Source organism: Bufo bufo, chromosome 2, assembly GCF_905171765.1.
Source record: "Bufo bufo chromosome 2, aBufBuf1.1, whole genome shotgun sequence".
In the NCBI taxonomy this organism is placed as follows: Eukaryota; Metazoa; Chordata; class Amphibia; order Anura; family Bufonidae; genus Bufo; species Bufo bufo.
Window position 1 is genome coordinate 261,785,604 of NC_053390.1, and position 22,734 is coordinate 261,808,337.

The 22,734-nt window shown below is 43.6% G+C and overlaps 1 protein-coding gene across 1 annotated transcript; it reads right to left on the reverse strand.

Annotated features, from left to right (window-relative positions):
• Positions 1-20,532: 20,532 nt before the first annotated feature.
• On the reverse strand, positions 20,533-21,527 carry LOC120990772. The gene is made up of 3 exons (XM_040419675.1): positions 21,173-21,527; positions 20,947-21,084; positions 20,533-20,807 (listed from the first exon to the last, which is right to left on the reverse strand). Exons 1-3 carry the CDS (start codon positions 21,525-21,527, stop codon positions 20,533-20,535), a joined length of 768 nt encoding a protein of 255 aa, XP_040275609.1.
• Positions 21,528-22,734: the final 1,207 nt, after the last annotated feature.

Genomic DNA, 22,734 nt, shown 5'->3' on the forward strand with positions numbered 1-22,734 from the left:
GAGCATGACAATGAGTTCACTGTACTAAAATAGCCCCCACAGTCACCAGATCTCAACCCAATAGAGCATCTTTGGGATGTGGTGGAACGGAAGCTTCGTGCCCTGGATGTGCATCCCTCAAATCTCCATCAACTGCAAGATGCTATCCTATCAATATGGGCCAACATTTCTAAAGAATGCTATCAGCACCTTGTTGAATCAATGCCACGTATAATTAAGGCAGTTCTGAAGGCAAAAGGGGGTCCAACACCGTATTAGTATGGTGTTCCTAATAATTCTTTAGGTGAGTGTATATACATTGCTCAGATGTCAATTGTCCCGATACAGAGGTAATGGAGTTTGAAGGGGGCATTATAGACTTAGTTCCTACTGGAATGCAAATAATTATATTTCCTGGTTTAACCCATTAGGAAACAGGCTGTTGAATCTGAAGATCCACATACTTTCTGTTCGAGACATTTGTTTAATAAAGTCGCCTCCTCTCTTGTCTGGTTTAACTCTTTCAATACCCCCAAAAAGTGATCCTTTAAATTTCCCCTTATGGAACTCAGCATAGTGGCATGATAAGGGATGATTTTCTGATTTTTTATGGATATTATTGATGTGTTCCCTAATTCTTATTTTTAATTCTCTTTTTGTCTGTCCCACGTATATTTTGTTACAGGGGCACTTGATGTAGTATATAACCCCTTTAGTGCTGCACGTGATGTATTCTTTAATTAATTGTGTATTTAACCTGTGGGGTTTCTATTTCTAATATAGGCTTGATTTGTTGCCTAGAGATTTTGCAATTGTGACATAGTCTGCAGGGGTAGAAACCTTTTTTGCTACGTGGCTTATTGCCTAGTAAATTAGGTTTGATGGAAGGGGCCACCAAATTAGCCAAATTGGAAGCTTTTCTGAAGGTGAATATGGGGTTGGCTGAGATCTTATCCCCAATTATTTTATCATACTTTAAAATGTCCCAATGTCGTTTTATGATTCTTTTAAAAGTGCCCACCCCTGCACTGTACTTTGTAATGATGGGAACTGTGATAGTATTGTGCTCTTCAATCCCGGATTGGTTATTAAGCCGGGTTTTGTCCCTTAGTAGGTGGCTACGGTCTACTTCCTTCCCTTCCTTTATAATTGGAATCAGCTGTTCAAGTTTGTATCCTTTCTCTACGAATTTTTTGTTTAGCAGTTCTGCCTCTTCTTGATAATCCGTGCAATTGGTGCAATATCTACGTGCTCTTATTTATTGACTATAGGGGATGTTATTAAGGCTACTTTCACACTAGCGTTCGGGGCTCCGCTCGTGAGCTCCGTTTGAAGGGGCTCACGAGCGGCCCCGAACGCATCCGTCTGGCCCTGATGCATTCTCAATGGAGGCGGATCCACTGAGAATGCATCCGCCTGCCAGCGCTCAGCCTCCGCTCCGCTCAGTGAGCGGACACCTGAACGCTGCTTGCAGCATTCGGGTGTCCGCCTGGCCGTGCGTAGGCGAGCGGATCCGTCCAGACTTACAATGTAAGTCAATGGGGACGGATCCGCTTGAAGATGACACCATATGGCTTAATCTTCAAGCGGATCCGTTCCCCATTGACTTACAATGTAAAGTCTGAACGGATCCGCTCAGACAACTTTCACACTTAGAAAATTTTCTAAGTTTTAATGCAGACGCATCCGTTCTGAACGGATGCGAACGTCTGCATTATCGGAGCGGATCCGTCTGATGAAACATCAGACGGATCCGCTCCGAACGCTAGTGTGAAAGTAGCCTAAGCCATATAGGTAGGTGGCAACTCTCTAATGGAATAAAACCGTTAGTGTCCGTGGGTTTATGAAAGGTTTTAGTGTGTATATTACCATTTTTTATGAAAATTGTTAAATCAAGAAAGTTTATCTGTTGTTTATTATTACAAGTTGAGGTAAAGTGTAAATAAAACTCATTATTTAAATTAATAAAAAAATCATTGAGGGATAGTTCGTCCCCTTTCAAAATAAAAACAATATCGCCTATAAACCGTTGGCACCGGACCAGATTGGCACCGTGCTCCCCATTGGGAAATATGGCAAGCTCCTCCCACCTCCCCATATAGAGCTTAGCGAAGCTCGGTGCGAATCGGGTCCCCATCGCGGTCCCCCACGTCTGCAGGTAAAAGTCCGGACCGTATTTAAAATAATTGTGTTCTAAAATGAATGTGATGCAGTCACCTATAAAATTCATCTGGTCATCTGACATAGTTCTGTCCTTTTTTAGGAAATATTCAGCGGCTTCACGGCCTTTAGTATTTTACAAGTATACCTCAACTTGTAATAAACAACAGAAAAACTTGATTTAACAATTTTCATAGAAAATAGTAATATACACACTAAAACCTTTCATAAACCCACGGACACTAACGGTTTTATTCCATTAGAGAGTTGCCACCTACCTATATGGCTTAATAACATCCCCTATAGTCAATAAATAAGAGCACGTAGGAATTGCACCAATGGCACGGATTATCAAGAAGAGGCAGAACTGATAAACAAAAAATTTGTAGAGAAAGGATACAAACTTGAACAGCCGATTCCAATTATAAAGGAAGTGAAGGAAGTAGACCGTAGCCACCTACTAAGAGACAAAACCCGGCTTAATAACCAATACGGGATTGAAGAGCAGAATACTATCACAGTTCCCATCATTACAAAGTACAGTGCAGGGGTGGTCACTTTTAAAAGAATCATAAAACGACATTGGGACATTTTAAAATATGATAAAATAATTAGGGATAAGATCTCAGCCAACCCCGTATTCACCTTCAGAAAATATTCCAATTTGGCTAATTTGGTGGCCCTTTCCATCAAACCTAATTTACTAGGCAATAAGCCACGTAGCAAAAAAGGTTTCTACCCCTGCAGACTATGTCACAATTGCAAAATCTCTAGGCAACTAATCAAGCCTATATTAGAAATAGAAACCCCACAGGTTAAATACACAATTAAAGAATACATCACGTGCAGCACTAAAGGGGTTATATACTACATCAAGTGCCCCTGTAACAAAATATACGTGGGACAGACAAAAAGAGAATTAAAAATAAGAATTAGGGAACACATCAATAATATCCATAAAAAATCAGAAAATCATCCCTTATCATGCCACTATGCTGAGTTCCATAAGGGGAAATTTCAAGGATTACTTTTTGGGGGTATTGAAAGAGTTAAACAAGACAAGAGAGGAGGCGACTTTATTAAAAAAATGTCTCGAACAGAAAGTATGTGGATCTTCAGATTCAACAGCCTGGTTCCTAATGGGTTAAACCAGGAAATATAATTCTTTGCATTCCAGTAGGAACTAAGTCTATAATGCCCCCTTCAAACTCCATTACCTCTGTACCGGGACAATTGACATCTGAGCAATGTATATATATGTTGCCATGGGAACCACAGAACTTACTTAACTTCCGGGACATCATCAGCATACCATCCCTGACGAAGGAGCCCGGCAGGCTCTGAACTGCGTCGGAAGCTTTTTGACCTACGGGGGCTTCGGTATCTTCCACGGTGACGTCACCAATAGTGGTTTTCCGGGAAGCTTTCTCACAGGTTCCCCCGCACGGCGCGTGCTGCCGGCCGGAGCAGCTCAGGTGTTAGGAGGTGAACGAAGAGGACGCTCTCTGCAGCATCCGAACAGATAGGAATACTAAGTAGCAGGAGATAAGGATGGCAACTCCTAAGTCCACAGAAGACCTCAAGCAGGTAATTTACCGCACAGAGCAACATCAGTGTACACTTTTACTTTTATGTTTATCGCAGTACTCCTACAAGTATCTGAGAATACTCCCATTTTTTATATTGGACACTGACAGGGCAATTTTAGTACACCCTTCAGACTACAGATACATTTTCAGTCTGCTTTTTGCTCCTGTGCACTGCGAGTTCTGCCTGCTTCTCCTCCTTCTCCTCCCTATCTGTTGCTCCGTCTCTCCCTCTGACCTCCCCTTCTCTTCCTCTCTTGTGGGCACCCACATGACGTCCATCGACACATCATCATTGTCACCTTCTTCACCACTGACATTAGAGATCTCGGTGTAGCCAGCAACAACGGGGACCACCCTCCTTGGGCTGATCTGGGTACTGTCGTCAGACCGCTGTGTGGCGGCCGTTGCTACCTCCTCTTCCTCATCCGATGCCAAGAATGGCTGCGCATCGGGAAGGTCTGGAAATGGATGGGAAAATAACTTGAGTGGAGGGGCTATGGTGGTGGTGGTGGTAGTGTATTTGGTGGTGCACACAGCAGAGAGTGAGGAGGGTGCTGATACAAAGAATGATAAGGGTGCAGAAACGGAAGGCTGAGTGAGCCACTCAACCAACTCTGGTGCGCCCTTTGAAGTTATCGCACGTGACTTCTCCAACTTCCCACTTAGGCTCCGGCCTGGTACACCTGCCCGACCCCTACCATCCCTGCGGAAAGGTCTGCCTCTTCCTCTGCCTGTCATTTTCTAAATGACCATCTGCCTAATTACGAAGAGAAGAGCAGAATTTGTGGAAGAAGGTATATATCGCAGCCCTCAGTCAATATTTGGTGGAAAAAGGAATATTGCAATAGCACCCCTCAATCAGTATTTAGTGGAAGAAAGTATATAGCACCCCTCAATTAGTATTTGGCGGAAACAGGTATATGGCACCCCTCGATCAGTATTTTGTGGAAGCAGTTGTATCGCAGCCCACAATCAGTATTTGGTGGAAGAAGGTATATAGCAATAGCACCCCTCAATCAGTATTTTGTGGAACAAGGTATATGGCACCCCTCAATCAGTATTTGGCGGAAACAGGTATATAGCACTCCTCAATCAGTATTTTGGCAGAAATAGCTGTATCGCAGCACTCAACCATTATTTGGTGGAAGAAGGTATATAGCAATAGCACCCCTCAATCAGTATTTGGTGAAAACAGGTATATAGCACCCCTCAATCAGGATTTGGCGGAAAAAGGTATATAGCACCCCTTAATCAGTATTTGGTGGAAACAGGTATATGGAACCCCTCAATCAGTATTTTGTGGAAGCAGGTGTATCTCAGCCCTGAATCAGTAGTTAGTGGAAGAAGGTATATAGCATTAGCACCCCTCAATCAGTATTTTGTGGAAGAAGGTATATGTCACGCCTCAGTCAGTATTTGGCGGAAACAGGTATATAGCACCCTTCAATCAGTATTTGGCGGAAACAGGTATATAGCACCCCTCAATCAGTATTTGGCGGAAACAGGTATATGGCACCCCTCAATCAGTATTTTGTGGAAGCAGGTGTATCTCAGCCCTGAATCAGTATTTGGTGGAAGAAGGGATATAGCAATAGCACCCTTCAATCAGTATTTTGTGGAGGAAGGTATATGTCACGCCTCAGTCAGTATTTGGCGGAAACAGGTCAATAGCACCCCTCAATCAGTATTTGGCGGAAATAGGTATATGGCACCCCTCAATCAGTATTTTGTGGAAGCAGGTGTATCGCAGCCCTCAATCAGTATTTGGTGGAAGAAAGTATATAACAATAACACCCCTCATTCAGTATTTTGTGGAAAAAGGTATATGGCACCTGTAACGGTCACGTCCACACACACACAGGGGAAAGGATAGTGACCACTGCGCTCCACCCTCACCCCTGGCCCTGCCTACTTGCAATCAATTAACACAACCAAGATAAGGGTTTTGGTCAGACCGATACTATTGAAGTGGGCTAAACCCTAAAGTCCAAAAAATATTCACAATATGGGTAGCTTTATTAATACTTAACATTTAATTATATCAAAAGTTAAAATAATGGGCCCTTGATAGAAAAAATCTAAACTGAGTGCAATTGGGATATTGCATACAACTCTCCGTTGGCATGCCAATTTAGAGAGAGGAAATCGGACCAAAAAGGAGGAAGGGATAGATATAATGATAGGTTGAGAAGAGAGGATGCGTAGTAAGAGGGACACACTGCTGGGTCACAGCACTAGATGTCCCTTATCCTAACTCCTCAACACACTATACATCTATCACTAACCCTGGATAGCACTACCTAGACATGGACTGCCCAGCTTTGTCCGAAAGATAGAGTGTGGTCCCTATTTCTAGAGGACAGCAAACTAAATCAGAAAAAGGAGGGCAGTATATAAAGACTGACAAACAAAAAATATATATATATGAGAGACAACCTATATAAATTGCGGTGAGCAAGATATATAGGTAAGTGCTCAGGGATCAATAGTGGGTCCCAAGTTGATATAGAATGTCCCGACGCGTTTCCTTGAAGGTTAGCAAATCTTCAGGGGACTACAACCTTTAATTGTACTGGTCACAAATTTGACTGAATTGTAGATGTCACAAATTCAGTCCAATGTATCAATTTCTGCAAAAGGTAGCTCTCAAGTATCAAGAGCAATAGCCACACTAATGATACACAGAAATATTGTTTTCTCACCAAAAAAGACTCAGAAAACCCCCCTACGACCGCCTGTATTCAGGGTCATAGACTCAAAGGTTATCAAGTAACTGGGTCTAGAATCATTTTGGTTAAAAAGCATTCAAATTAACCAGTGACCACCTGTTTGAGGGTCGCTAGTTTAATTCATCAATCATCAAAAATAATAAAGTGACTATCTGTTCAAAAGTCACTCATAAAGCATGGTATAACAGATAGACCACCAGTTTAAATAAGGTCCAGGTATAAGACAATACAAATGACCTGAATTGCACTCAGAAAAACTGAAGAAGCTGTCTCTTAAGCATTGGATCAGCTTTGCTGGTGTATTGTCACCCACCAGATGATATTCAAAAGCCGTTCAATGCTATGTGCCAGAAAGCGCTTGTACAGCGATAGTGTTTGAGCACATGCAGTCAGCAAGGTACTTATCTGTACAGTCGAGATACACCAACTGTTCACAGAGGGGTGCGGGTGTCACGCCTTGGCATTCCGCGTATGGCAGCTGCAACGAGGGTGAGATCGCGGCTCTTTTAAAAAGCCGTTCGGTTCCGCCCATTCTCCGCCCATTGATGTCATCTCAACAGCTGATCGGGTCACGTGACAACAACACGTGATCGTTTCCCGATCAGATGACCCGGCCGTGGTGGGAGGCGCTCGGCGAATCATGCTGTCATAGCAACCGCATATAAAACAGCTTTTACCACAGGGTAAAGACCAAGGTAACTCAGCTGTCAGTCCAGCGGCCGCAATGGCCATAACGCCGCCCCACACCGCACAGGATTGTTGACATTACAACGGGACGGATTTGTTTCAATGTGTCAGTGAAGTAAGTAGGCAAGACATCTCCACACGGCACATTGAACAATAGGTTCATACATCAGAGATCGATAATTACTTGATCTCCGGATAATATGTTTGTTTAGAGCTCATATAGTTAGGTCTCATAGTAACTGTTTTGATTTAAACTATAGAATGTTTCCACCACAAAAAGCAGAACCAGTTGCAGAAGACAAGAGGAAGAAAAGAGACAGGTAAGGATTAGAGAATGTACAAATTGAGGGTACACATAGATGAGTGGATCAGTGGACTTAAGGATCTATGTAACTATTGAATGACAACTGTTCATTCAACCCCAAAGGAGCCAGAGTTTGCAATTGGAAGATCCACCAGGTCTCCCTCTGTAAAATCCTCCTGTCCCAGTCGCCCCCTCGTCTTGGTTTTTGAACAATTTCAATTCCCATGAATCTTAGGCCAGATATGTCACCTCCATGTACAGTATTAATATGTGTGGCTAAGGGTGTGTCCCTATCATTCCTGACATCACCCAGATGTTCCCCAACCCGACGACGTAATTCACGGGTGGTCTTGCCCACATACTCAAGGCCACAAATACAGTTTGCTTTGTATATCACGCCCCTTGAGCGGCAATTAACAAATTGTCTGATCTGGTAAAACTTACCAGTGACACTACCACAAAATGTGCGTCCCTGTGTAATGTGAGGGCACGCTACACAGCCACTGCAGCGAAAACTACCAGTAGAGTTTACTCCACTGTAGATCGAAATACCTCGCAATATAAAAGACCAGAGACGGATGTTACATCTAGTGAAACTGATGCCTCTGATAATGAGAGAGAGGCAGGCCACTACAATAGAGGTAGGGGCAGAGGTCGACAAAGGACAAGAGGTCGTAGAGGAGATAGGAACAATTCAAGAGGGGGTCAGACTGGTGGTGGGTTTGATTTTTTAGAGACACCCTATCCACTCCGCAATCGGGGTCCTCAGAAACCACCTTTACAGACAACAAGGCCACAGGGAAATTTAGCCAAATAGTTAACCTATCTAGCCAGTCTTTACAGGATTCAGAGATGTGTGTTTTAAGTAAGGGCCTCTCCTTTGTCCCTGCATCAAGTTTCGACCTTTTCAGCTGGGTGAGAGACATCCATCTCTTTGCGAGGAAACTCAGGTGGCGCAAACATTTTGCGTTGGTTGAGAAACGTGAAAGCAAAGAGATGGGTGTCTCACCAGACATTTTGAAGGATGTCCGTCTATTATTTAGTCTTAGTGAGAGTGTACCCCAGGAAGGTAAGGGTCCATTTACCACTCTGAAAAATAAAAGTGTTAAAACCCCACCATCGGGGGATCCTACTTGTATCGATGTATTTGTTAATCAAGTATGTCGTGATTTGTCGAACTTGGTACCATCTTTACATGACTTTAATTGCAGCAAAGCTGAATACAAATCTCTACAAAATCTTGAACAAAAGAAAAATCTCACCATCAAACCTTCTGATAAAGGGGGGAACATTGTCCTGATGGACACTACAGATTATAGGGCAATGTGCCAGTCTTTACTCAGTGATGGTGACACTTATGAGAAACTTAATAGTGACCCCACTGGCACTTTTCAGCAAGAACTGATTTGCATTTTACGGGAAGCTAAAATGGAAGAGCTGATCTCAGGGGAGGAATTTGATTTCCTTTATAAAAAACATCCAACTTTAGCCACCTTTTATAGTTTACCAAAAATTCACAAGGGTGGCACCCCTGTTAAAGGTCGCCCCATTGTGTCAGGTGTAAATAGCTTGACACAGAATGTGGGGATCTATATAGATCACATCTTGGCACCCTTTGTCAAGACCTTGCCCTCTTACCTGAGGGACACGAGCGATCTATTGGGTCGCCTAGAGGGGGTATCTATGGAGGAGGGTACATCTCTGGCCTCGATTGACGTGGAGGCCTTATACTCCTCAATACCCCATACCCTAGGACTGAGGGCCGTGGAAACATTCTTGAGCACAAGGGGACGTCAGTTTCATTCACATAACTCATTTGTCCTACGTCTACTAAATTTTGTCTTGACAAGGAATTTCTTTTTGTTCGACAGGGTTCTGTACCACCAGCTCAGGGGCACCGCGATGGGGAGTTCTTGTGCCCCATCGTATGCAAATCTGTTCCTGGGCTGGTGGGAACGGACCCTGGTATTCAACGATGCACCTAGTAACTTCATCCCATGCGTTTTAACGTGGGCCAGATTTATAGACGACATTTTTGTCGTCTGGAAGGGCAAGGAGAGTGAGTTCATCGCGTTCATAAAAGAACTGAACATTAATTCCATCAATATGAGATTCACCTTTGAATACAAAACCAACACCTTGCCCTTCCTGGATATAGAGATATCAAGGGACAAGGACAATATGTTACAAACTAAAACATTCAGGAAACCCACCTCCACGAATGCGCTGCTACATTGGACGAGTCATCATCCACAACCCCTCAAGAGAGGGATACCGGTGTGACAGTACCTGCGCATTAGGATGAACTGTTCCACCTGGGATGACTTTAAGAAACAGGCTAAAGATCTACTGTGCAGGTTTCGTGAGAGGGGGTATCCTGATGTTGTTTTGAGATCAGCTTACAGGAGGGCTTGTAACAGAAAGAGGGATGAACTATTATACCCTAAACCTAAAATAACAACCAGTGGTCCAATACGTCTGATAGGCAGATTTGATCGTGCCTCAGATGAAGTAAAACAGATACTCAGGAACCACTGGGAGGTCCTCCTACTAGACCCTGATATCAAAAGTGCCATCTCCGAGACAGTACAGGTCACATATCGCAGAGGTTTGAGCCTCAAGGACCGATTGGTCCACAGCCACTTCAGCGAAAACCAGGAGGGCAGAGAAACCTGGCTCCGACTACCTGTTGGTAGTTTTCGCTGCAGTGGCTGTGTAGCGTGCCCTCACATTACACAGGGACGCACATTTTGTGGTAGTGTCACTGGTAAGTTTTACCAGATCAGACAATTTGTTAATTGCCGCTCAAGGGGCGTGATATACAAAGCAAACTGTATTTGTGGCCTTGAGTATGTGGGCAAGACCATCCGTGAATTACGTTGTCGGGTTGGGGAACATCTGGGTGATGTCAGGAATGATAGGGACACACCCTTAGCCACACATATTAATACTGTACATGGAGGTGACATATCTGGCCTAAGATTCATGGGAATTGAAATTGTTCAAAAACCAAGACGAGGGGGCGACTGGGACAGGAGGATTTTACAGAGGGAGACCTGGTGGATCTTCCAATTGCAAACTCTGGCTCCTTTGGGGTTGAATGAACAGTTGTCATTCAATAGTTACATAGATCCTTAAGTCCACTGATCCACTCATCTATGTGTACCCTCAATTTGTACATTCTCTAATCCTTACCTGTCTCTTTTCTTCCTCTTGTCTTCTGCAACTGGTTCTGCTTTTTGTGGTGGAAACATTCTATAGTTTAAATCAAAACAGTTACTATGAGACCTAACTATATGAGCTCTAAACAAACATATTATCCGGAGATCAAGTAATTATCGATCTCTGATGTATGAACCTATTGTTCAATGTGCCGTGTGGAGATGTCTTGCCTACTTACTTCACTGACACATTGAAACAAATCTGTCCCGTTGTAATGTCAACAATCCTGTGCGGTGTGGGGCGGCGTTATGGCCATTGCGGCCGCTGGACTGACAGCTGAGTTACCTTGGTCTTTACCCTGTGGTAAAAGCTGTTTTATATGCGGTTGCTATGACAGCATGATTCGCCGAGCGCCTCCCACCACGGCCGGGTCATCTGATCGGGAAACGATCACGTGTTGTTGTCACGTGACCCGATCAGCTGTTGAGATGACGTCAATGGGTGGAGAATGGGCGGAACAGAACGGCTTTTTAAATGAGCCGCGAACTCACCCTCGTTGCAGCTGCCATACGCGGAATGCCAAGGCGTGACACCCGCACCCCTCTGTGAACAGTTGGTGTATCTCGACTGTACAGATAAGTACCTTGCTGACTGCATGTGCTCAAACACTATCGCTGTACAAGCGCTTTCTGGCACATAGCATTGAACGGCTTTTGAATATCATCTGGTGGGTGACAATACACCAGCAAAGCTGATCCAATGCTTAAGAGACAGCTTCTTCAGTTTTTCTGAGTGCAATTCAGGTCATTTGTATTGTCTTATACCTGGACCTTATTTAAACTGGTGGTCTATCTGTTATACCATGCTTTATGAGTGACTTTTGAACAGATAGTCACTTTATTATTTTTGATGATTGATGAATTAAACTAGCGACCCTCAAACAGGTGGTCACTGGTTAATTTGAATGCTTTTTAACCAAAATGATTCTAGACCCAGTTACTTGATAACCTTTGAGTCTATGACCCTGAATACAGGCGGTCGTAGGGGGGTTTTCTGAGTCCTTTTTGGTGAGAAAACAATATTTCTGTGTATCATTAGTGTGGCTATTGCTCTTGATACTTGAGAGCTACTTTTTGCAGAAATTGATACATTGGACTGAATTTGTGACATCTACAATTCAGTCAAATTTGTGACCAGTACAATTAAAGGTTGTAGTCCCCTGAAGATTTGCTAACCTTCAAGGAAACGCGTCGGGACATTCTATATCAACTTGGGACCCACTATTGATCCCTGAGCACTTACCTATATATCTTGCTCACCGCAATTTATATAGGTTGTCTCTCATATATATATATTTTTTGTTTGTCAGTCTTTATATACTGCCCTCCTTTTTCTGATTTAGTTTGCTGTCCTCTAGAAATAGGGACCACACTCTATCTTTCGGACAAAGCTTGGCAGTCCATGTCTAGGTAGGGCTATCCAGGGTTAGTGATAGATGTATAGTTTGTTGAGGAGTTAGGATAAGGGACATCTAGGGCTGTGACCCAGCAGTGTGTCCCTCTTACTACGCATCCTCTCTTCTCAACCTATCATTATATCTATCCCTTCCTCCTTTTTGGTCCGATTTCCTCTCTCTAAATTGGCATGCCAACGGAGAGTTGTATGCAATATCCCAATTGCACTCAGTTTAGATTTTTTCTATCAAGGGCCCATTATTTTAACTTTTGATATAATTAAATGTTAAGTATTAATAAAGCTACCCATATTGTGAATATTCCCTGCCTACTTGCCTCACGAGTCCTGATGACAGGGGACAACTGGACGACAGTCCCTAACTTAGGATATGTGCAGGGAAGACAGACAAGACAAAATACGGAACATGAACGGACCGGGTCAGAACCAAGAGAGCTACGCAGTACAAAGGATTAAGCAAAGAATGGTCAGGAGAAGCCGGGGTCAAATACCAGGAGAGTAGCGAAGTACAAGAGGAGTCCTAAGAGAGTAGTCAGGTGGGAGCCGAGGTCACAATACCAGGATGGATGCGCAGTACAGGAGGAGCAGGCAGAGCATCGTCAGGGAACAGGATCAGGTGAGTATTCAGTAGTCCAACAAATAGCCAGGAACCTAGAAAATAACAGGCAACCTGTAGCCAGCAGGCTGCCTGTATTTATAGTGGGGAGTGAGGGTCATGTGACGTGGCCAGCGTCACATGACCGACAGACCAACCAGTCGAGCACCGAGTGATCAGCTCGGCGCTCAAGGCAGACTAGGAGCAGGGAGCCACCCAGCTAGTAAAGCCGCCCTGGGAATGAGGTCAAACACAGAACCTCATTCCAAAAGCTAAGCAACAGGTCTGCGGGCAATGGGGGACCGAGTGCACCTTCGGAACCCTGTGACAGCACCCCTCAATCAGTATTTGCTAGAAACAGGTATATAGCACCCCTTAATCAGTATTTGGCGGAACCAGGTATTTAGCACTCCTCAATCAGTATTTGGCAGAAACAGGTATATGGCACCCCTCAATCAGTATTTTGTGGAAGCAGGTGTATCGCAGCCCTCAATCAGTATTTGCTGGAAGAAGGTATATAGCAATATCACCCCTCAATCAGTATTTTGTGAAAGAAGGTATATAGCACCCCTCAATCAGTATTTGGCGGAAACAGATATATAGCACCCCTCAATCAGGATTTGGGGGAAACATTTCTATAGCGCCCATCAGTATTTGGCAGAAATAGGTATATAGCACCCCCTAATCAGTATTTGGCGGAAACAGGTAAATGACACCCCTTAATTAGTATTTTGTGGAAGCAGGTGTATCGCAGCCCTCAATCAGTATTTGGTGAAAGAAGGTATATAGCAATACCACCCCTCAATCAGTATTCTGTGGAAGAAGGTATTTGGCACTCCTCAATTAGTATTTGACGGAAACAGGTATATAGCACCCCTCAATCAGTATTTGGTGGAAACTGGTATATAGAACCCTTTAATCAGGATTTTGTGGAAGAAGGTATATCGCAGCCCTGAAGCAGTTTTTTGGGGGGCAACAGGTAGATCACAACCGTTGCAATTAGTTACTCCAATAGCGTTTGTCCCTCTATCTAGCTGCGGTATCGCAGCAGAACTGCACACAACTGCTGCATAATACAAATACACTATAATGTAATTTCTATGTTAGAATCTATTTTATAATAATCTATAATATAATTAATCTTTTTTATAAGTATATCACACCCCTCTATATCACTTCTATTCATAGCACAGCTATTCCAGTCCTTAAAAGGACTTTTGTGGCCCTATTAGCTAGCGTCTGGTGTTTCTAACTGTCCCAGCTCCAAAATGCAACCTCTCCCTACACTGGCAAAAATTATAATGTAAAATGGCTGCCAGATCGGGTTTTGTTAAAGGGTTTGGGGGCGTGTCCATGTGCTGAAATGTCTTAATTGGCTGTCCTGTCCCACCTGATGGATGTGTCATGGCCTTAGTCAAAGTTCGGCGTTATGCAAAAAAATTAGGCGCGTGCGAATATCGCTATATGTTCGCATTTTCGGCGACCGCCGGGAAAACCCCAAGGCCATCTCTAGTTCAGGGTGCGTTCGGTAAAACTCGCACTATTTTGCCAGCAAGTACAGTCAGTTTTGTCTGCATTTGCGTTTAGTTGTTCCTATTTTCCCCACTTTGATGCGTTTTTCACGCATGTGATAAAAAACTGAAGATTTACAAACAACATCTCTTAGCAACCATCAGTGAAAAATGCATTGCACCCAGACTTGCTTCTGGATGTAATGCGTTTTTCACTGAAGCCCTATTCACTTCTGTGGCCATGGCTGCGTGAAAAACGCAGAATATAGAAAATGCTGCGTTTTTCACGCAACGCAGAACAGATGCGTAATAAAAAGGAATGGGTCAGGATTTAGTGTGGGTGCTATGCGTTCACGTAATGCATTGCACCCACGTGGAAAACTCAGGGCTCTTTCACACCTGCGTTCTTTTCTTCCGGCATAGAGTTCCGTCGTCGGGGCTCTATGCCGGAAGAATCCTGATCAGTTTTATCCTAATGCATTCTGAATGGAGTGAAATCCATTCAGGATGCATCAGGATGTCTTCAGTTCCGGAACGGAACGTTTTTTGGCCGGAGAAAATACTGCAGCATGCTGCGCTTTTTGCTCCGGCCAAAAATCCTGAAAACTTGCCGCAAGGCCGGATCCGGAATTAATGCCCATTGGAAGGCATTGATCCGGATTCGGCCTTAAGCTAAACGTCGTTTCGGCGCATTGCCGCATCCGACGTTTAGTCCGTGCGGCTCCCGGGGCGCTCCAGAGTGACGTCAGGGCGCCCCAAGTACATGGATCACGTGATCGCATGGCACGTCATCCATGCTCATGGGGCGCTCTGACGTCATTCTGGAGCGCCCCGGGAGCCGCGCGGACTGTAAGTATCCCGCTCCCCCGCTCCCGACTCCTACTATGGCAACCAGGACTTTAATAGCGTCCTGGCTGCCATAGTAACACTGAAAGCATTTTGAAGACGGATCCGTCTTCAAATGCTTTCAGTACACTTGCGTTTTTCCGGATCCGGCGTGTAATTCCGGCAAGTGGAGTACACGCCGGATCCGGACAACGCAAGTGTGAAAGAGGCCTCGTGTGAAAGAGGCCTAAAGGTGTTGAAAGACGTTGAGGTCTGTGTGGACCAGTCAAGTTCTTTCATACCAAGCTCACTCAACCATGCTTTTATAGACTTTGGAGTTGGAAGCATACAAAATTTGGTATGCTGAAGCATTAAGATTTCCCTTTAGTTAAACTAAGAGGCCTAGAACAACCCCTGTGCAAGCAATCCCAAAGCGTTATACCTCCTTCACCAAACTTTACCCTTGGAGTAATGCAGTCAGGCAGGTAACATTCTGCTGCCATTCGGCCATCAAAGAGTTGTGATTTGTCACTCCACATTTCCACTGCTCCAGAGTCCAGTGGTGGAATGCTTTATACAACTCCAACTGACAGATGGCCTTGTGCTTGGCTATTTAAGGCTTCCATACAGCTGCTTGGTCATGGAAATCCATGACATAAAGCTCCTGGTGAATAGTTTTTTGTACTGATGTTAATGTCAGAGAAGGTTTGGAACTCCACAGTTATTGAGTCACCAGATTGTTGGTGACTTTTATGAATTATGTGCCTCAGCAGTCAACAACCCCACAAAGCTTTAAATGGTGTGCTGTGGTTCCTAAAAGCTTCCACTTTGTAATAATACCACTCACATCTATTGAAGGTTTATTGGTATCTTAATGACACTGATCAATGAACAATTTACTTGTTGCAATCTTATAATTTTAATTACAAAGTATTCCACTTTAAGAATGCATTTATTAGGCTTAATAGAAAAATCAGCCTTTGTTCTTAATGAACTGCAGCCACCTACTTGCTGTAAACTGCATTTTTTTCTGTTTTGTATAAACCCAGTAATTAAGACCAATTGTGAAACTAGCTACTCTCTTCAGAACAAAATCTGGAGGTATAAGACACTGCATTAATCAATACGAAACAGACAAATTCTCAAGGGTAAAACCTACTTAGAATGAATCAGCCAACAGCCTTGAAAGAGCTGTCTGGCCTTAAAACCTCACAAAAGAGTTGATGCACCAGAATAACAAATTACAGCACTACATTCTAAGGCTGCACTTTAATCAGAAGCCTTATAACCCTGGGCATTCTATCTTGAGCCTTTGTTCCCATTAAATCTTGGTCACAATCAATGATACTTAATATCCATTTGAAACACCATGTCAAATAACCCAATACTTGTTGAATGGTTAGACGTGCCATTTAGATTTCTTGTTTTCATTATACATGTTTTCTAAATGTAGTGACGGAATGTCGTTGTTTGCTTTAGTAGCTTTTTACATTTCTGAAAATAATGTATTTTGTCTTAACATTTTAAAGTAGAATAAAATAAATCAACAAAAGACAGGGATTAAAACAGAATACTGTGTGTGTCACCAAGCATTTAACATCTTCAGAGCCAAATTAGATCTTATGTTTTAAAGGGAATCTGTCACCTGGTTTGAGCATATTAAGCTGTTACCATTGCAATGTTCAATAAACTGCCTTCATTCCAGCAAGGGTCTTCTTTCTTTTATTCATGTTGTCATTTAGATAAAAAAGCGATTTTTAAGATATGCTAATGAACCTTCAAGGTGCCCAGAGGGGCGTTATTCCTCTCCTCTAGAGTCCAGTAACGCCCCCCTCCAGTGCCCAACCCGCCTTAATTTCAAGCCCAGCATGCCTCCTTGTAAATAAATTTCCTCCCACAGCCGAGCTGAAGGGCGACGCCCCCTCCGCTATGTCATATAATTTATTCAACATACGAACCTGGCTTCATCCTTTCTTGCTCATGAAATCTCGCGCAGCCGCAGTATCGCCGACTGCCTGTGCCTGTCCGATCCTACGACTCCTGAGGGCAACAGTTTCAATAGTGTCACTGGGCATGCGCAGAGTCCAGTGACGTAATTAGAGCGCTGTTGCCTCAGGAGCCGTAGGATCGGACAGGCGCCGGCAGTCGGCGATACTGCGGCTGCACGAGATTTCATGCACAAGAAAGGATGAAGCAAGGTTCGTATGTTGAATAAATAATATGACGTAGCGGAGGGGGTGGCGTCGTTCTGCTCCGATGTGGGAGGAAATGTATTTATGAGGAGGCGTGCTGGGCTTGAAATTAAGGTGGGCTGGGCACCTTAATTACTCTATATAGAATAGGTCATCAGAGTGAAATGGCTTCCATTGGAAATAAACGTTGTGTGCCATGTAAACAGTTTTAAGCATATGTTGCATAGCTGAATTTGTCATGGAAACATTGCTCTTGTGCATCCTGGTAATTCAGTTACCATACATACTCTCCTATGGAAGACAGCCTAAACACTACAATAACACAAGGAGAATTCATAAAACATTGTGCAATAATTCCATAGTAACATAGTAATTAGTGATGGTAGATTCCTGATTTGAATGAATCCAATTTTTTTTCTGTTTGCAGTAAATATTATGGGGGTAATTCTACGCCGAGGCACAGGCCTCTATGTAAATTTGGTGCATCCACCGCTGGTCTGAATCTAAGGCAGCTTCCTTGCTGCTGTAGATTTAGAACATTTTCTATGCCTAAAACTGGCGTAGAAAATTATAAATGAGATGGGCCTCCCCCTTTCTTAGACCTGGCATGAGCGGTGCAAAGTTTAATCTGCGACAGATATACACCAGAAAAATAGCGTATTTCACTTAGTAAGGCTAATTTCCCATCTGTGTTTTTGCTGGATCCGTCATGGATCAGCAAAAACGCTTCCATCGTGATTATATAATCGGCTGCATCCGTTATGATCTGATCCGGTTGTATTTGCAAGTCAGTGGGTGAAAGATCCATTTTCTTTTGTGTCAGAGAAAACGGATCAGTCACCATTGACTTTCATTGTGGAGCAAGACGGATCCACCACGACTCACAATGTAATGGAACAGAATGCATTCTGGTGCACTCGGTTCCCTTCAGTTCAGTTTTGTCCCTATTGAGAATGAATGGGGAAAAAAATTAAGCTTTTTCCTCCGCTATTGAGATCCAAAGACGGATCTCAATAGCGGAAAGGGAAAGCGCAGGTGTGAATTCAGCCTAAATTACCCCAAATGAGTTCCAGATTGCCATATGTAAGTTATACCGCATTGGCCCCACTGCAGCCAAATTAACATTTTGCATTAATGTCAGTGGTGGAGCATGCTAAACTGTATTACAGAACAAATCCAAACTGCATTCGTTATGGATTGCGGTGCAGTCAATGGATCTGGTTTCGATTTGGTCTGTAGTACAGTTCAGCATGCCACATGACACTTATGGTAACGGTGCATGTGGAAGACTCCCAGCTGCAGCCATGTTCATTTGGCCACAGCAGGGAAAATATGGCATACTTTACATACACTATAATATTTATTACAATTATTATAATACACAATATTCTTTATTTATTGTAAACAGAAGAAAGATTACATTAGTTGCCATCCAGACATAAACAATGTAAAGAAAGTTCCAGCACTTTTAAATCGTTTTGTTATTTTCGGTAACAAATTATAGCATTTGGACACCACCTTACACCACCGCACAATTGACTTATGCCTCGTTTCCACTGAGCGGATCGGTTCGGGTCGGCACAGTTTGGACGATTTGTAATGGTCCGGTCTATTTAGGTGAGCGTTTCCACTGCAACTCGGGCCGCCGGGTCCATATGTGGTTTAGAAAAAAATGCGTCGCGTGACGGCACACTAGTGCGACAACAAACGCGATGCTGTAAACAACAAAGATGGAGGTCATCCAGCAGCTCGTGTTTTCACTACTTGCATTTTGGTGTATGGTTGTTAAAATACATGCTGTTCTGTATCAGAGAAGGTTGCGAGCTGCAAAGAGAAATACAGCAGAAAAGAGACGCAAACTTCGAGCTTGGATCTTGAGCCGGGAGGAGAAATACAGCCTTGTACGACAAAGACTAAGACGGCAGAGCTATAGGGTAAGCATCAACTGTATGCGTTACTGTATGCACACGTATGTTAAATTGACATAGTATTCTACATAAAATACTCCTTGTTATTTGTTGCCCGCTTTTAAAAATGATGCAATCTTACCCTTTGTTTTTTAAACTTGTTTTTTAGATGCTTCTCCTTTCGTTAAAGCAGCGCCGCCGACCAGTCATTTGGGCTCTACCCCGTTCCAATGAGTGGTGGGATGTGACCGTCCTCGGATTTACACACACACAGTGGCTGCGCAATTTCAGAATGTCGGAGGAAACCTTTGGATACCTTTGCGCAAAGGTAAGTCCAGCAATGGAGAAGCAAAGCACCAACTTCAGAGCTAGTTTGCCAGTGAGGAAAAGAGTTGCCATTGCACTGTGGAAGCTGGCTACCAACAGTGAATACCGAAGTATAGGCCACCTTTTCGGTGTGAGCAAATCAACATTGTGCCGGTGTGTGCAGGACTTCTGTAAGGCTGTCTGCACACTGCTAGCTCCTGAGATTGTTCATTTTCCAGACAGTGAAAAGCTAAAAGACATGGCTAACTACTTTGAGGACAGGTGGGGCCTTCCACAGTGTGTTGGCGCCATTGATGGTTCACACATACCAATAATAGCACCACAAGTATTCCACACTGACTATTTTAACCGAAAAGGCTGGCATTCCATCATCCTCCAGGGAGTAGTGGATGGCAAAGGACTATTCTGGAGTGTGAATGTGGGAAAACCTGGAAGTTTGCATGATGCTCGAGTTCTAAGATTGTCCACATTTTGGGACTGGGTTGGCCAGGGAGGCCTGTACTCTGGCCACACAAGGAACATTTCAGGGGTGAATGTTGGCTATTATGTGCTCGGGGATTCTGCATACCCTTTACAAAATTGGCTCCTGAAACCATTTGGTGACAATGGCCGCCTGACACCAGAACAGCAAATCTACAGCAGGAAAACATCCAGGGCAAGGGTGGTTGTAGAGAATGCATTTGGAAGACTAAAGGGTAGATGGCGGTGTCTTATGAAAAGGAATGACAGTGACATTGAACTTGCAAAAGCCATGGTGCTTACTTGCTGTGCTCTTCACAATATTTGTGAAAGACATGGAGAAGACTTCTACCAGGACTGGAATACGAATGCAGAAGAGCCAGTACGGGTAGTAGCACAGGATATGGAGGAAGAGTGCAATGAGGTACGTCAGTGTCTGATGCGATACCTTATCGCTTAATTTTTATTGTTGTATTAATTTTTTATTGCTCAAATAAAGTTTACCTTACATCAGACACAACCAGGGTCTCTCATGTCTTTTATTTTCAAACCAAAAAGTAATCTTGCTATATACTAAGAAATATACATATGTACATCAAATCTTTACATCAGAACACTGCTGGCAGAGAGGGACTACTCCCTTGGCGGTGGTCTGGTATCATGACTGGCTGCTAGCACTTGAACAAGCTGCCCAAGGACACCCAGGAAGGCCTGGTTGAATGTAGCCAACTGCTCCATCTGCTGCCGTGCAATTTCAGCCTCCTGGCGCATAGCTTCCTGGGCATCCTGACGCAGTGCCTGAAACCTCCGCTCAGAAAGGATATCCAGCCTTTCCAGCTGCCTTTCCTCGGCTGCCCGCATATCCTCCATGACTGTGCGCAGATCCAGCTGCGAGCGTCTCCTTTCACCTGGAATATACAACAGAACAGAATAGAGTATAGACACAAAAAAGTTCACAAGTAATCTTGCTATGTACTCTTTCAAGTGTGAGTGGACAAAATATATGCACAAATTAAAAAATAAGAAAAAAACCTAATCATGTCTTACCTGTTTGCCGGGGTGCATTGGGCGTACTATGTGGTTGGCTGGAAGGTGGTGATGCAATAGTGCTGGTGCTGCTGAACGACATTGACGGACCATCATCAGACAAGTTTGACGCATCATTGGAGAGTCCTTCAACTGTATCTGAAAATGCAAATATGGTTAGATATATTTTTTTTATAATGGTTAGCAGAGCGAAATGATATGCAGAATCAAAAAAAAAAACACTTACCAACAGGTTCTATCATGGACTCGAGAAGTGCAGTAGCAGAGTCCAGACCTCCCTCCCTGCCTTGGTTTGCCGGCCTATGACCGTAAATGGCGTCCATGGCATCGTACCACTTCCAGGTACTGCGACTGTTTCCACTACGGCCGTTGGCATCCTTAATTTTTTTATATTGTATTTTAAGCTTCTTAAGCTTTGCCCTACACTGACCCGACGTCCGTTCAAATCCTTCTGCCGCCATCCGCTGCGAAATATCTTGGAACACCTTTTCATTTCTCACTGATCCATCAAGCTCACTCTGAATAGTTAAAAAAGTGGCTAGTTCCTGAGACGACCACAGCTTGCTGTTGTTTGCAGGCATCCTTCTCCCATTATCTGAACTAATCGCGCCGTGTTGTTTATGTTGCGCTTACGTTTGACTTAATTCATGCCGCCAATCAGGAGAATGTATTGTGTGACGCAAGTAGCTCCGCCCTATCCGAACCGTTCCATTTTTCTATGGCCCTATATCTGAAGCAGGACCCTGAATGGTGCGGTACGGTTCGCTTGTATGGATCGCTTTCATAGTGGAAACACCCAAAATAGCGAACCGTACCGTACCGACCCGAACCGATCCGCTCAGTGGAAACGAGGCATTAGTTGCCCTACTCTGAACCCTCTCCAGCTCTGCTATGTCTATCTTATTCACAGGAGCCCAGAACTGTACACAGTACTCCATGTGTGGTCTGACTAGTGATTTGCAAAGTGGCAGGACTATATTCTCATCATGTGAATCTATGCCTCTTTGGATGCAGCACATGATCTTATTGGTCTTGGCAGCAGCTGCCTGACATTGGTTTCTACAGTTTAGTTTGAGGTTCACCAAAATTCCTAGGTCCTTTTCCATGTCAGTGTTACCCAGTGTTTTACCATTTAGGCCTCATGCATACGTTCCATTTTTTTTTGCTGATAGGATGGGGACCCATTAATTTCAATGGGTCAGCAAAAAAATGCTGATAGTTCATCCGTTTGTGTTCCGCGTCCGTTGTCAGTGTTTCCCTTCAGCAAAAAAAATAGTGCACGTCCTACTTTTTTCACATTTGCGGACAAGGATAGGCATTTATTACAAGGGATCTGTGGAAAAAAAGTGATCCTCCAAAAAAAACAGATGCCGCATCCGTTTTTTTTGCGGACGCACAATTTGCGGACGCAAAAAACAACTGTCGTGTGCATGAGACCTTAGTATGTACTGGTGACTTGCATTATTCCTTCCCATGTGCATAGCCTTTGTCAGTGTTAAACCCCATCTGCCGCTTCTCTGCCCAAGCCTCCAATCTATCCAGATCCATCTGTAGCAGTATACTCTCCTCTTCAGTGTTAATTAGCTTACACATTGTTGTATCATCTGCAAAAATTTATTATTTACTGTGTAAGCCTTCTACAAGATCATTAATACATATCCATTTTTATCAAAATGCATACAAATTACTTGGGTACACTATATGAATTATGGCCTTGTACACTATTATTATGTTTAGCGAACCTATTTAAATTATGCTGGGATGCAATATATCAATGCATAGCATGTA